Source organism: Myotis daubentonii, chromosome 2 (assembly GCF_963259705.1).
Source record: "Myotis daubentonii chromosome 2, mMyoDau2.1, whole genome shotgun sequence".
Taxonomy (NCBI): domain Eukaryota; kingdom Metazoa; phylum Chordata; class Mammalia; order Chiroptera; family Vespertilionidae; genus Myotis; species Myotis daubentonii.
This window is the reverse complement of record NC_081841.1, coordinates 43,290,153-43,304,961: the sequence shown is the minus strand read 5'-3', so window position 1 is coordinate 43,304,961 and position 14,809 is coordinate 43,290,153. Positions and strand designations below refer to the sequence as shown.

Genomic DNA, 14,809 nt, shown 5'->3' with positions numbered 1-14,809 from the left:
ATGGGTCCCAATCCAATGACTGGTGTCCTCACAAAAAGATAAAAATTTGAACACAAAGACACACAGGGAGAAAAGAGCAGAGATTGGAGAGAGGCAGTTGCAAGCCAAGAGCCACCAAGGTTTGCCTGCAACCACAGAAGCCAGGAGAGAGGCATGGAACAGGTTCTCCCTCAGAGTCTCCACAAGGACCTTACCTTGCTGATACCTTGATTTCTGACTTCAGGCTTCCAGAACTGAGAGCTATGTTCCTGTTGTTTGAAGACACTCAGTTTGTGGTCCTTGGTCGTGGTAGCCCTAGGAAACTCAGACAAGGTCAGAAGATACTCAGCATTGTTTTCTGCCGGGAGCCGGTCCATCCTTGCTGTTTCAAGGGACCTGGCATATATGGCATACGGTTCTTAATATGTTTGCTCACCTTCTTGGCGCTGTGTTTTAACCAAGGTCACCTCTCCGAGAAAGGTTGAATCCCCAGGTAGGGATTTTCCCCTGAAGTTAGGGAGGGAATAAAACCCCTCAACTAAGTGCCAGGCGGGTAATTAATCCCTTTAACTATGAACAATCATGCTTAAACTACATAATCTTTTCTCCCTGGAATGGAGATAAGAAACGCCCTAACCTTTGTAATAGAGATTGATAGGATTGAATCAACTGGTATAAATACAGTTGTAACAAGACAGAAACACTCAGAACTTAGAACAGAATCAAGAAGACAGAACCTACACGGAGCCTAGAAACAGAAGAACTTCGCTGGAGAGAGCATGCCGGAGGATCCTGGAGAGGGACTGGCCTCGGAGCCTAGAGACAGAGCCTAGCGGGAGAACATGGCAAGGAATCCTGGACTGAACCTGACTACAGAGATTGGCAGGAGAACCTGACTGGAACCTGGACACTGAACCTGACTGGAGAGCCTGGACAGAACCTGGCTGGAGAACCTAGCGAGGGAACATGGCTACAGAACCTCGCTGGAAATCCGAAACAGAACCTCTCTGGAGATCCGGGCTAGAGATCCTGGCTAGGCTGCTGATCAACTGAACGCTGTCTCCGTGTCATTCCTTCTTCGCCGACTCCGTCCACGCCCTTGGGGACCCCTGGACCCGCTGGGGTCGGACCCCGGCAGTTTTCAAGCCAGCTTCCCCCAGAGCAAAGGAGCCTAGCTGAAGAGACAGGACAGATGAAGACCAAGTGCCTTCAGTTCCCGTTAGGATGAGCTTGACTGAATTCCAGAGTCAAATAGGAGTTGACAGATATTATCCTTCCCAAGTATCAAATTTATTACCAGTAACTAAAAAGTGAAACCTATTTTTAAAATATGATAAACAATGTAGAAACATAATCTCTGCTTCCCATCAACTAATTTAAAGTCAGCTCATTCAAAACTACTATGCTTTCATTCTGGAAAAAAAACAGTTGACATTGGGGAGGGGGCACCTTTCATCTATATTTTAATTAGCAACCTCCAGGAGATTATAGACTCAGGAAATTAAGTATTAAAATTTAATTAACTTTTCAAGTCACATGAAGAAAAACGTTAAAAAAGTAAAGGAAATCCACATTCCTTTTGAGAAGAAATCTTCTGAAGTACATTTCAGTCTGCTGCTTAGATTTTTAGATATAAACAAATTAGGGGATATTTTAAATAGACACAAGTATATAGCATTTTGATACTTAAGATGTAGAACCAAAAAGCAAGAATTAATGAGCATATTAGTCATGAGAAAATTAACAGTTTAGGCAAGCCAAGAGAATGGATTTGTTTTCCTTAAAAGATATTTAAATTATGCGTATATGATGTTGATATTGTTGATTCAGTTAAATATATAAATTAAGTTGCAGTAATCATGAAAACCTGTGATTCTCAAACCTGGCTCCCTGTCATAGGAATTGACAAATATTATCTATCCTAAGTATCAAATTTATTACCAGTAACTAAAAGGTGAAACCTGTTTTTAAAATATGATAAACAATGTAGAAACATAATCCTTGCTTCCCATCAACTAATATAAAGTCAGCTCATTCAAAATCACTCCTGAACAACCTAAAAATATGCAGATTCTGACACCTCACTTCCCAGATTCTGATTTAGTAAGTCTGGACTGGGGCCCGCGGAATCTATTTTACTTTTCCAGTTATCCAGGTTACTGTGATGGGCAACCATGTTGGAGAACTTTGGATAAAGTGGATAAAGCTCCCACCGAAAGAAAGCTTTGATCTCCCAAAGCCGGGAGAATTAGAGCTTGGGTCAATCCAAGGTCAAATACTAAAAGCAAAATATTAGAATAGAAGTAATCTAATACTGAGGGTCAAAAAATGGAGGCAGGGTCCAAAAGGGAAAACCAGAATCCAGGGTGGAGACAAGCTTCATAACCCAGGAAGCGGGTCAAAATGCCAACGTGGAATCACAGTGAGAACACATGAGAAGATTGAAGGCAAAACACAGGGAGCCCTGTGATTTAGAACTTGGGGTGCAGTCTGGCTCAGGACTAAAAGAAGGCTTTTCTTGTATCAGACTCCTGACTGTAGAGCCATGCTTTTATGCAAATCCCTCAATTAGAGTATCTGCTCATTCAGAGTTAAACTAGTCTTTTATTTTTCAGCATCTAGTTTAGTGGCTTGTTTTAATGTCTAACATTAGAATGAGTGATAGTCACTGACAAATATAATAAATTGAAGTTATTATATTTCAATATAATAATGCTTGTGTATGAGTGCATTCAAGCTCACATGTGTGTCTTTGTATCTGTGTGCATACTTTTTGTAGAACCCTTCAAACATTGAACTGTTGCTTAACAAGTAATATTTATTCCATGCTATTTAACTTATAAAGAAAACTTTATAAAAATGAATTTTCAACAGTAGGTAAATTAAAAGGACAGTTATTTCTTGGATAACATTAAGACATTTATTTCTTTATAATTTTTTTTTCATTCATAAAAAGGACAAAGCACAGTCCTATACTACTCCATTGAAAAAAATGATAAAAAATAACTAAAAAAATCAATTCAATATTTATCAGTATCAAAGAAATCTACTATCACCTTTCCTGAAATACAAAGAAACAACAGATATGTCTATATCTATATAAAGTTTAATTCAGAATCTTGCATCTTAAAGCAGGTGATATATTAGTTTGACAACAGTTTAAAACGGATGGTCCCAGTCAAATTCGTACAACTGTATGAGGAAATGAAAAGCATGAGTATCGGTGTATGAGAGATATTAATCTGCCTAATCTCTGTCACAGATTTAAAATTAAACAAGTAACTTCCAAAGTCTGTTTTCTTCTTACCTTTCAGAACCATTTCATGCAAAATCTGATCAGTTTTGCTCTTTATTACCATACATTAGAAAATAAAAGGCAAGCATGCATTTGGCAAAAGAATTAGTTGTTGATTATATAAAAATGCCCAACATGGGTCATACTGCAAAAGGAAAACCCCAAAGTATAACAATGAAAGCACAAACATTTGTACAGAAGGCTTACAGAGTATTCATTTCCCTAAAGTATGAAGAGATTTTCTTTTTCAAATAATTAAATATTTTATGAAATCTGATGATGCTCTTAGGACTGTTGACATACTTCTGCTGGGAAATAACCTATTTCACTTATTTTTAAAAAGTTTCATTTTATAACAAAGAGTTAAATGTCAACTAATGAAATGGTATTTTTATAACAAAAGCTCTAAACATTTACATGTAGATATAGTACAAAAATTATACAAATTAAAGAAAGGGGAATAAAATAGTAATAGATCTGTTTTGCTTCCTGTAAATACTTTTTATGAACCTATAAGGTATCCTTTCTAAAAAGATAAACTCTATCTCTAATTAGCTCGCAAGGTTGTGCTAATAAAATAGGGATTATACCTCTCGAAGCATCTGTCATTGCACTAATTCAGGAGCCAGCTAATCCTTATTACTTGATTTCTTTCACATCCACACTCAAACACATTTCCGGGCACACCATGAAGAATGAAGAAATGTGCGTCTTCCTTTTCACAACTTATAAAGACCTAAAGCACCAACACTTGGGAGTCGACATTGGAGGTACACATTATTTGTCTCCTCCTGGCCTTTCAGTTTTGCATACCCTTCAAAGTACCATTAGCAACATACGGATTTGGTATTTTTAGCCAGTTTTCAGTATTGCCTTGAAGCAGGAATGAGTTTAAAACTAAATTTAAAAAAAAAATAAGGAATACTGTAGTTTTTCCAACCTATAGGTGATTTCTTGATCCTACACTTTCAATAAAGATAGGTTTTTACTTAGAAATGCAGCACAAAAACCAAGGAACTAGAATATTAATACGTAATTCTGACACTTAACTGTCATTTATTCTTAGTGGTATAAAGACTATCACATCTTGATTAAAAAATGGAAGCCCTCTACTTTTCAACATTCATTATTCCACATATGAATAAATAGAGCAATAGGATACTACGCTAAATAAGAGCTGTGATTTTTGAGGTTTCAAATTGATGATAAGAAAAGCATAAAATAATTTCACAGTAGAATACAAAAGTAAAAAATAACCTTCATATGGCATGTTAACTTCACTATTAAAAACTAACTTAAAAGAATTACTGATTCTAAAAATTAAATGTTTAGAAAATTACTATCAAAATAAGAATATTGATAATAAGTTCTAGAATTTGTTTTTGAATGTTCCAAATCTTTCAACTCATTAAGATGACTTGGTAATGGGATTTACGTCACAATGTTTCAGTTATACCCTATTCTCTTTAAGAAAACTGAAAATGTCATGTATGATAGGGGGCCATTCAAAAATATGCAGGACCCAAAACAGAGAGGATAGTACAAGAGACTGTATTACTCTTACATTTACCACATACAATCAACATTTCAACCTCTATTATATTTCACAACTTGTTATTGAATTTAAAGCACCTGTGTATGGTGATTTTACTTTCACTCTACAGCCTATGGAATTGAATTGAACACTGTAACTTGTCCCATTGGATTAAATCATGCAACTGTCACAGAATCAGGTTAAGTGGTTTATAAGGCATATTGGAACGAGTTAAAAATCATTTTATATCCATTTAAAAGTTTATTCTTTTGGATGAAGGGGTTCCTGAATGCCTCAGTCATAACATGTGTTGTAAATCAGTTGGATAGTTTGTTAAAGAATAATGTATTTGGCTTAGGATGGAGCCGCAGGAATTGGAAGGATCTGTAGTCATCGCAGGGATGAAGGGTGTCCTCTGAGTTGGGTCGGGAACAGCAGCTGTCACACCACATTCAGAATTCCAAGTGGACAAGGATGCCAAAGGCAGGCAGCAGTAAGCCAAGAAGACTTGGTAATAGGGTGGATGTACCTACAAAGTAAACCAAAAACATGTATGAAATTTCACTGATAACAGTAACTATTGTTATCGATGCTTTGGGAAAATCCAGAATAGGTAGGCCTGAAAACCAAGTGGTTTCTTAACACACACACACACACACACACACACACACACACACACAGCTTCTCTATTTTTAGATCATTTAAGAAAAACAGAAATATTTGATGAAGGATTTTATGTGAGAGCACGTGCTCTGTTTATACATGTCCATATAAATCATTTAAGATGATAAGATCACAAATGTTTGTTTTTCCATGATCTCACAGTCCCAAATTCCTACCAGAAGGTGACAGATCAAAAAAATATATATAAATATGTTAAAAAATCTATGTGTCATGTTAAAAAATAAGATAAAGAGGTGATAGTAAAAATACTAATAAGGTTATCTGGGATAATGACATCATAGGTATAACTAAGTAGATATTATATAACTTCACATCCCAATGGTTTTAAGACATTTAGATGCTTATACACAATGATTTCAAAAAATATTTTGAAAATTTTATATACTGATTGATTTTAGAGAGAGGAAGGGAGAGAGAAAGAGAGGGAGAGAGAGAGAGAGAGAGATTTATTTATTTATGCATTCATTGGTTGATTCTTATATATGCCCAGACCAGGGATCAAGCTCACAATCTTAAAGTATAGGGATGACGCCCTTAAAAACTGAGCTACCTGTCCAGGGCCAACATAAAAATATTTGGATAATTGTAAATCATCTATTCAAATTTAAAGAATAATTGCCCTGAGATGTTATATTGTGAATTTAAAATAAAAATGATATAACATGCTATGGATTTATATTACATATTAGGCTAATAATTACATCCAGAGGGCTTTTCCTGTGGTCAAGCAAGTTTACAGGTGTAGGTCCTGCCCACACTGGAATTCTTGAGAAAGGGATGAAAAATGGGACCAAGAAGGCATAGTATTCCTTTCCCTCTCTACAGCCATGAGGCACCATCTTCAATGAACACACTGCTGGAATGAGTGACAGGCTAAAAAGTACAGTCAACAGCTTGTAAATATGACAAATTTGTGTCAAGTTTTGAAAGTTTACTTTAAAACTTAAATCATTATTATTTTACCATGTTAACAGTGGCCTAAAACACCCCATTTATTTGGAATATTCCTCTTATATCCAGGAAGATTTGGGGAATTTCTCTCGAATGTATGGTCAGTAAAAGCACATGCATTTTTCTCATATGGTAGAAGATGGTGTCGGTCTCTCTGCATGCATGCATTCCACTATTACCCTGTTAGCATTCATGCTACACGTAAAACATCATCAAACACAGTTAAAATGGTTCTTAGAAATAAGCAAGACACTAAAGATCAAAAAGTGAGGGCAGAACTGGAAGGGCAATAGAAACAATCCTCAAATAACTACTTGTAGCCTCATCAATGCTGCAATAAAGCTATCAATAACAGTGATTACACTAATCACTAATAGGGACTATGAGAGCTCCTATTTACTGCTCTACAGCCATGAGACAGACACTATGCTGGCTCTTTATATTCATTTTGACATTAATACCACATCCTAAAATAACAGTGATCTTATTATTCTGATTTTATAGATTATATAACATAGAATTTAGGTAAAATGACTTGTTCAAGGCCAAGGCCAGTAGAGAGGGGTGGAGCCAAGATTAGATCTCAGATTGGCCTGGCTCCAAGGACCATCCTCTGTACCTCTCTGCCACTTTCTGTGGACAGCTGTAAAAAGGGACCGGTTCTAGAAATGCATAAAGACACTACACCCGGAACTTAATGTGTCAGGGCAAAGGCACGGAGAGACAAGAAATGACAAGGGAAAGTACATCACCTAAGCATTTCAAAGAATCTTATTTTGTTGTAGTATTTTGTCCTCCATAGATATATTTAAAATATGCCACCACCCACACACTATTGTTTCCTGATAAGAGGAAGAAGAATAAACCTCAATCACACTAAAATATAAAAAGTCCATAGTTTTCAATGTTTGACCTAGTTTAAACGATCTGACCTGAAGACCTTTGTCTGGGAATGACTGCATGGTCTCGGCAATGCCCCCTCCTTGGGCCACAAATTACATCAGCAATGCGCACACGTTCTTGTACTTGCCTGACTCTGTGGGTTGGCTCAGTACAAACTGTGGCCGCGGAAAGAAGTTTAGTCAATTGTGGATGCCATTTTGAAGTTCTGGTGTTAGTATGAAAACCAAACACAATTTCATAATTTGTGGCTTCAACATCAGGATATTTGACTTATTCTAAATAAACTCTTCATGTTTATGTGTGTTATATTTAATTTCTCTAATGGCTCAAGCTTATGTAATTGTGGTCTTCATCTCCAATTCTCTTCCACTTTCCAAATACAAATTAGAGACCTGACTGATTCGCTATTTAAAGTCATTTCACATGTGGGATCCCTATATTCTTGAGGGATTTTCAATATATATTGGTTTGGTATCTAACAAAATGTATATCACCACACTGCTATCAAACATAATTTCAGCATTTACTTGGTAGGTAGAAAATAGATATTTTCCTTTTCACATATCTACTGAATGTCAAACATGTAAAAATATCATCAATCTGGTGAATCGTTTTTCCCCGTTAGAACAACTGTAAAGCCATTTTAAACTATCACTGGATTTTCCACTGGATTTTCTTGATTTTTTAAAAAACTGAACTGCCCAGACTTATTTTCTTCAGGAAGGGTTACTGATACAGGGAGGTACATATTCAGAAGAAAAATTCCAAGTAAAAGTTAAGCAATCTTTAACAATCTCTTCATGTTTCATGATAAGTAAAGAACTGCTCTAGTTAGTTTTTTAATACAAATCTCTTTTCTGATGCTTAAATTTGTACACCACGGTCCAATCCCAACTCCTCCTTCTTCGCTATTGCTGATGATGCCTTAATACTTGAAATTTTATCCTTGTCATGTCACTTTCTATGTTTACAACGGTTAAAATCTCTAGATCGTGAACGACTTCAGGACAGAGAATATATTATATCCAAATCATATTTTAAGCTGTGTGGACTAAGTTCAGTATGAAGTGAGTACTTTGCTTTTAGTAACGGGAGCACAACTGAAGAAAAAGCTGATGATGTGCCACTTTGGGGCAGCTAGAGAAAGTTACCTGAACACCAGGGTCTTCCATGCTTTGAGCTTTCATCTCTTCTTCCTTTGCAGATTGCTTCATACTCTTAGACTAATTTTTCAAGATACACAAGAGCAACAAGCTCACAATAATATATTCTCAAGATGAAAGAGATGATATATTTTAACCCCAACTCCAGTAAGAAAACTTTCAAAGAAAGATTCTAATTTGCAAAGTCTGGGTCACAACACAACCCCAGACCCATTACTGTGGCTGAATTAATGAATTTCTATGATTGAACTGGCTTGGAACAATCTCCCATCCCTCAACCAATTCCTGTGGCCAAGGAGGCATGGTCACAAGAAGATGTCAATTTTTATTCTGATTGCAGGTACTTCCTACAACACTTTCCACAGTGAAAGGGCTGTGTGGTTCCAGGAGAAAAATAGGGATTCTGGGAAAAGAGAGAATACATTTCAACAAGAAAGTGCAAATGCACACAGAGAGTCACCAAAAGCAACAGAACAATTCTTATCTCCCAAATTGTTGACCATGTAAGATTTTTGTCAAGTAGCATGTCACAAGAATACCGTTCTGTCCGCATCTTTGGAAAATGTACTTCGTGGTAATTAAGAAAAGTGTTTCATGTCATTATTCACTTGCATTATTCATAACCTCTCTAACTGGCTTTCCCCAATTGCTTGAAGTTAAGCAAGATAAGAAAAGCAATTGATCTTTTTAGCTACTAAAAACTTAAAGAACATTTATATAAATTACTCAGAGTACAGGAGCCATTTTTATGAGTAATCCTTGAGAGCTATACATGATAGTTGCAGCATTAGAATGTGTAAGACTAGAAATAACTTTTTTTTTGGCTGAGTACATAAATCTGTATAGTTATATTTACTCTGAGATTTGGAATTTAAACAGTGATAATTGCTACATAAAGGCAAACACGCTAAGGAATTTAATAAACTACGGTGCCTGAGACTATGTAAGGTCTGTATTTCTGAACTTAGTAATTTGTAGAGGAAGGCCTATTGGGAGACTGTCATTTTACACATTTATTCAACCATAAGAATTTAGTCTGAAAAAATGGTAGCTCTTAAGAGCTTTGTTTTTGGATTTAGCCCAAACTGTTGGAAATGCTGAGTCACTCTTTTACCCTTGTACACTCAGCAAATTATTGATGTCTGTTTTTTCATTTGATTGTTGAAGTTTAGGTGAGAAGTAGTACTTATTTTCTTAAATTTATGGCAGAAATGCATGAAAGGAGGAAGTGCTGTTTCTTCCTTTGAGATACTGACACATAATGAATGAATGAATTTTCAAAGATAATTTAAAAAATTCATGCACTCCAATTTTTGTGCAGAATTTTACACTTGAGGCAAAAACAAATATGTTAAAGTTTGTCTTGGCTACTGGAATTTTACAAAATGTCTGAGACAAAAAAATCTTAGAATTTTTATTGGTTAATTCATTTCTGGAATTTTCATCTTGTAGTGTCTTTTCTTACTTGCATATTTTCTCTTGCATGATTTTCCCCCATAGATTCTCACCCGATTTATTTATCCTGTCTACATGTTATCCACAGAAATCATAGAATAGAGCCAAGGTGCAAAATGTATAAACTTATAAAATAGTAGAGTTTTGCTTTCTCGGAAGCTGGCATAGAATTTCTAATAAAACTCATGTAATTTAGTAAGATTAATGTTAAAATTTCCTTTAGGCTATATACCAAATTATTTTAATTAGTTGTCTAATGCATATTAAAAATTAAAAGAGGTGTCTTTTTATAAAGTTAGTTGGTTTCTATTCAAATAGGTTTCTTGGGGAAAATTCTGAGACAGTTTTCAACTTTATATCAATTATTATAAGCATTAACTACCTGCCTTTGACAAAATGAAGTAATGGATATTTACCCCAATTGGTTTTAAGACTTTCTGGAAAAGAAAACAAAAGAGAAATGGATTTGACCTTTGAAATATAGTAGCTTTTTTTAACATCTAATGTTTGCGTTTGCCTTTGGATACCTATGGTATCATACTGCCTTTATGTACCAGCTTGTTTATTTTGCTTTTAATAATTTTATCTCCTTGTGTCTCCTTGAGATAGCAAATTCTAAGTTATGTGGAGGAAAAAAAAACAGCTTAAGACCTACTTCCAGTTCTTCCAATAGTGAGTTGTATAACTTTGGGCAAAAAAAGAATATTTTGACTCAAGATATGGCTCTGAAGCTGGTGTGATCTTTGGCTATTTTACTTGTCACGGATGTGGATTTTCCTTCTGTTAAATGATAGGGTTCAATGTTCTAAGTCCTTAGGTTCCTACTATGGCCATGAGTCTATGATTCTAAGGAAACCATATATATTTAAGAATATCAAGCATTGAGCCATAAAATTTGCAAACACATTTGTTATATTTCCCCTTATTTATGATAATCAAAGTTGATATTGCTTATAAATATATATATTAAAAGCTTGATCATGTAAGTGATAGTGTCTTTCATGGGTTTGTCAATCTGGTAAAACCCACTAATCTTGCTGCTCCTACTTGTTTGGCAATTATAAACCCATATGCCAAGCAAAATAGATTTTTTTTTTTTTTTTTGGCGGGGGTACATGTCTTGCTGGCAGCTTATCCTAGCAGTCGTATTAGTTCTTTACTGTTGACTCTGGCCCTTTCCCTCCCAGAAAATGCTAGATTGCCAGGATGCATTCTTCTTTGAGAAAGAAGCAAGCATTTCCAATACAGTAAAGACCGATTATTTGCTGGGAAATGTAAAAGTAAATTCTAACTGCCTACTGGCCAACAAGCGCATGCTCACACATACTCAAATAACCTAATTTTGACATCATTTGGGGTAAGATGAGACTATAATTCTGAGGACTTTTAAAACTGGCTTGCCTACGTCTTTAGAAATGCAAAGTGATGCTTCACAAGGACATGAGATTTGAGGTTAGAAAGCATTCTATTTGAATACTAGTGCCCTCACTTGAGTGTGTGACCTCTCACAAGGTACGTAACCTTGGAGCCTTTATTTCCTTATCTGTAGAATGAAGAGCATACTACTTAATAGCAGGATATTTGTGAGGGTGAAATTAAAATAGTTTAAAATGCATAGTAAAAGTCACCTAATAATTGTGAATTTGAAATACGAAATTTAGTTTCTTCATTTAAAATGCGACTTTATTTAGCAAATATTTAGTGAGACTATCCTGGGTCATGAAGACAAACAGAAGAAACCCAGACCTCAGTATCTGGATGCTTTTCTATAAAATGTGCAACATACATGTAATGGGTATCATGGATTTATTTATTTTTTCTCATCTTATACAAAATCTTTAACAAATAGCATTCCAGTTCCTTACTTGTGATTAATTCACAGACAACCAGAGCTGGTTGATTTGATCAGTTCATCTTTGCATTCGGCTTTGGCCATGGCTGTTTGACATAGCACTCTTACATGGACAGCCCCAGCTTTGTGGCATACATCACCCTACCTCCAGGATCCATTTCTCTCAACCTTGATTAATGTTCCAGGGACGGGGGACTTCAGATGCCCCATTCTATGTTGCCATACTCACAACAACACATGTTAACTTATTCCTTCCACTGCCCCGACTGACTTTGCCTCCCCCCCAATCAGTTTTTGAGGCAAAAGGACAGCAAGTAAAGCCAGATAAAAGTTTAATAATTTGTGTGTGTCTCATGCCAAAGTGGAAGAATCCTCTTTAGTGCTGGGCTTGAGGGACCAGTTGAGCACATCTGTGACTAAGACTTCCTGGAAATTTGGGGGGGCTACAGATGCATAGCCCATTGGGTTCATTTAGGGATGAAAAGGGACTATTCCTTGCACCTTCCCCACCTCTCACATGGACACAGTGGCTCAGTTGATAGCCTTGCCTCAGCTGGTATTTTAGGTTACTGACAATAAAGAGTAAGAGTAAAACTAATTGGTCATGACAGTCAATTTTCCTAAATTTATTATATCTAATCAAAAGAAATTCAAATGAAGAGAAGCAGGCTGATATGTCTTCCCACAAAGCCCAATGAGTCCATCTCAGTTGTTTTACATAAGTTTGAATAAATAACCTTTTTCTGATTTTAATACCCAGGTTCAAGGTCATGGTAGGGCACAATGTTTATTTCTAGATTTATTTCAATGGAACTAGAAAGACCTACCTATCATGAAGCTGAACATCGTAACTATTTACGAGGATCTTTTTTTGTATAGGCATCCCTAAAATCATAGGAAAGATGACATATTTTTGGTAGACATACATTTGCATGCCTATTTCTAGTATCAATCTTTATGAGAGAAATCATTCCCTAGTTCTAGAAAAAATAGGTATACTGCCCTTTAAATTTACTTAGAACATTCAAGAAGATGAGAGCTATGGGGATGCCTCTGTCAATCGGTGCTGTGCTCCCCGAAGAAAAATTTGCATCCAGGTCATGTGGATCCTTGAGGGGCTCCAGTTAGCCGTAGCTGTTCGAGTGGCTGGCCTACTTGGGGGTGATTTCCATTTTGGATTCAGGTTTTATCAAAGTGTAGGTGCAGATTAACTTCAACTTAAATCTGCTTCCTTTTTAAATAAAATCTTCAACTAATGGTGAGGAAAATTCTTAAATTTAAATATGCAGATATATTCATATGAGAATAATAAAAAGGAGGGTTTTTTTCCCCCCCTCACTCAAGGAGTGAGGATATTTTTTCCCCATTTATTTTTTTAGAGAGAGTGGAAAGGAAGGGGAAGGGGGAGAAAGAAAGAGAGAGAGAGAGAGATCAACGTAAGAGAAACACGTAGATTGGTTGCCTTCAGATTGTGCACGACAGGGGCTGGGATTGAACCTGCAAATGAGGTACATGCCGTTGGCCAGGAATCAAAACCTTAACCCTTAGGTCCATAGGCTGATGCTGTAACCACTGAGATAAACCAGCCAGGGCAAAGGAGATTTGTTTTTTAAAGTACTTAATTTACTCATAAGTTTTCTAGACAGTCTGGCCCATACCATGTCATCAATGAATATCTGTTTAATGAATTATTTTTATCATTTATTAGTTGCCTACTCTGTTCAGGGAAGTGTGTAACATATTATTTTGTTTCATTCTTATAACATACAGTTGAAGCATGCATTGCTATCCTCATTTGCAGATGAGGGTTCTATGGTTCACATTTCCCCACCTAGAAGAAGGCAAAAGTGTGTATTGAATTCAAACTTCGTTCTAAGCCCAGTGCTATTTTTTCTACTCCACAGATGCTTCATTAATATCTCTTACTATAAATATGGTTACAGAATGCAATAACCCAATCTTCCTTAACACAATGAGTTGAGAGTTGGAAATTACTGCCGGTATCTAAATACTTCCATAACTACAAGAGCTAAGGATCCTGGCCCCTGACTTGTTTCACATGGTGATTCAGAGACACAGCTACCTTGGAAGCTTTCCCAGGGTAAAACTGGGGCGGGGGGGAGTCCTATTTGATCTTTCTGGATTAATCTTTGCTTTGGGGCTATAACACATGAGTGACTCACCTGTCTGAGGCAGTATTTTGGTATTTAAGATTTTTCTTCCGACTGTGTTCCTGAACTCATTTGTTTGTCAGACCCTGGGGCCTTACTGCAGGACCCAGTGTCATCCATCTGTCAACGAGGATTAGTTGGTGCCTCAGTGTGTCTCCACATGCATATGAATTTCTTATAAGAAACTGTCTGAATTCATGGAATCTCTACAACGATTAAGCAGATCATAACCAGATGAATTCCTTCTCTTTTACTTGTGCGGGAGAAACGATTTCTCAGCTGTTTTAACAATGGTCTGAAGTGTGTAAGGAGTTACTGACTGGAACACAATTCTGATTTTTCTAAAGAATTTCTGAGTTTGTGCTTGTTTAGCTTTTCATTCAGGAGATATACTGGTAAAATAAGTCCAATCACTTTGAATGGTATTTGCATGGAGTGTCCTTGGTTCTGTTGATATATTTTTCAGAATTTCTTTTCCAATGAGAGGGCTCATTCTTAGTCTCATTTTCATGGTGGTAAACCCTGACATTTTAAGTTATTTGCAAATTCTTCATGGGTTCGAATAAGTGTAACAAGATTGGCTTTCATCATTTCTGCAAGAAGTTTATTTTTAAAAAAATCAAGAAAGTAGTTACTCCTTGCTAACTACCAGGAATTCTGAGAAATTCTTTAAGAAACCATTTTGTTTATATTGAGCAAGTCAAATTTCCAAACAGTGAATGGAAACTAAAATTCTTCTTTCAACATCTCTATTTCTACCAGTAGTGCAGTCTTCTAGTCATTCCATTATAAACTTTTGGGAGTCATTCACTTTTCTCTCCT

The 14,809-nt window shown here is 36.1% G+C and overlaps 1 protein-coding gene across 2 annotated transcripts in view; it reads right to left on the bottom strand.

The window, feature by feature from the left end:
- Positions 1-2,885: 2,885 nt before the first annotated feature.
- CNTN1 (contactin 1) overlaps positions 2,886-14,809 on the bottom strand; it is a 281,784-nt gene continuing 269,860 nt past the window's right edge. For both annotated transcript variants that reach the window (XM_059682579.1, XM_059682581.1), the window contains one exon: positions 2,886-5,337. In XM_059682579.1, coding sequence (XP_059538562.1) covers positions 5,261-5,337 — 77 coding nt within the window. In that variant the 3' untranslated portion in view covers positions 2,886-5,260. The remainder of the gene's footprint in view (positions 5,338-14,809) is intronic.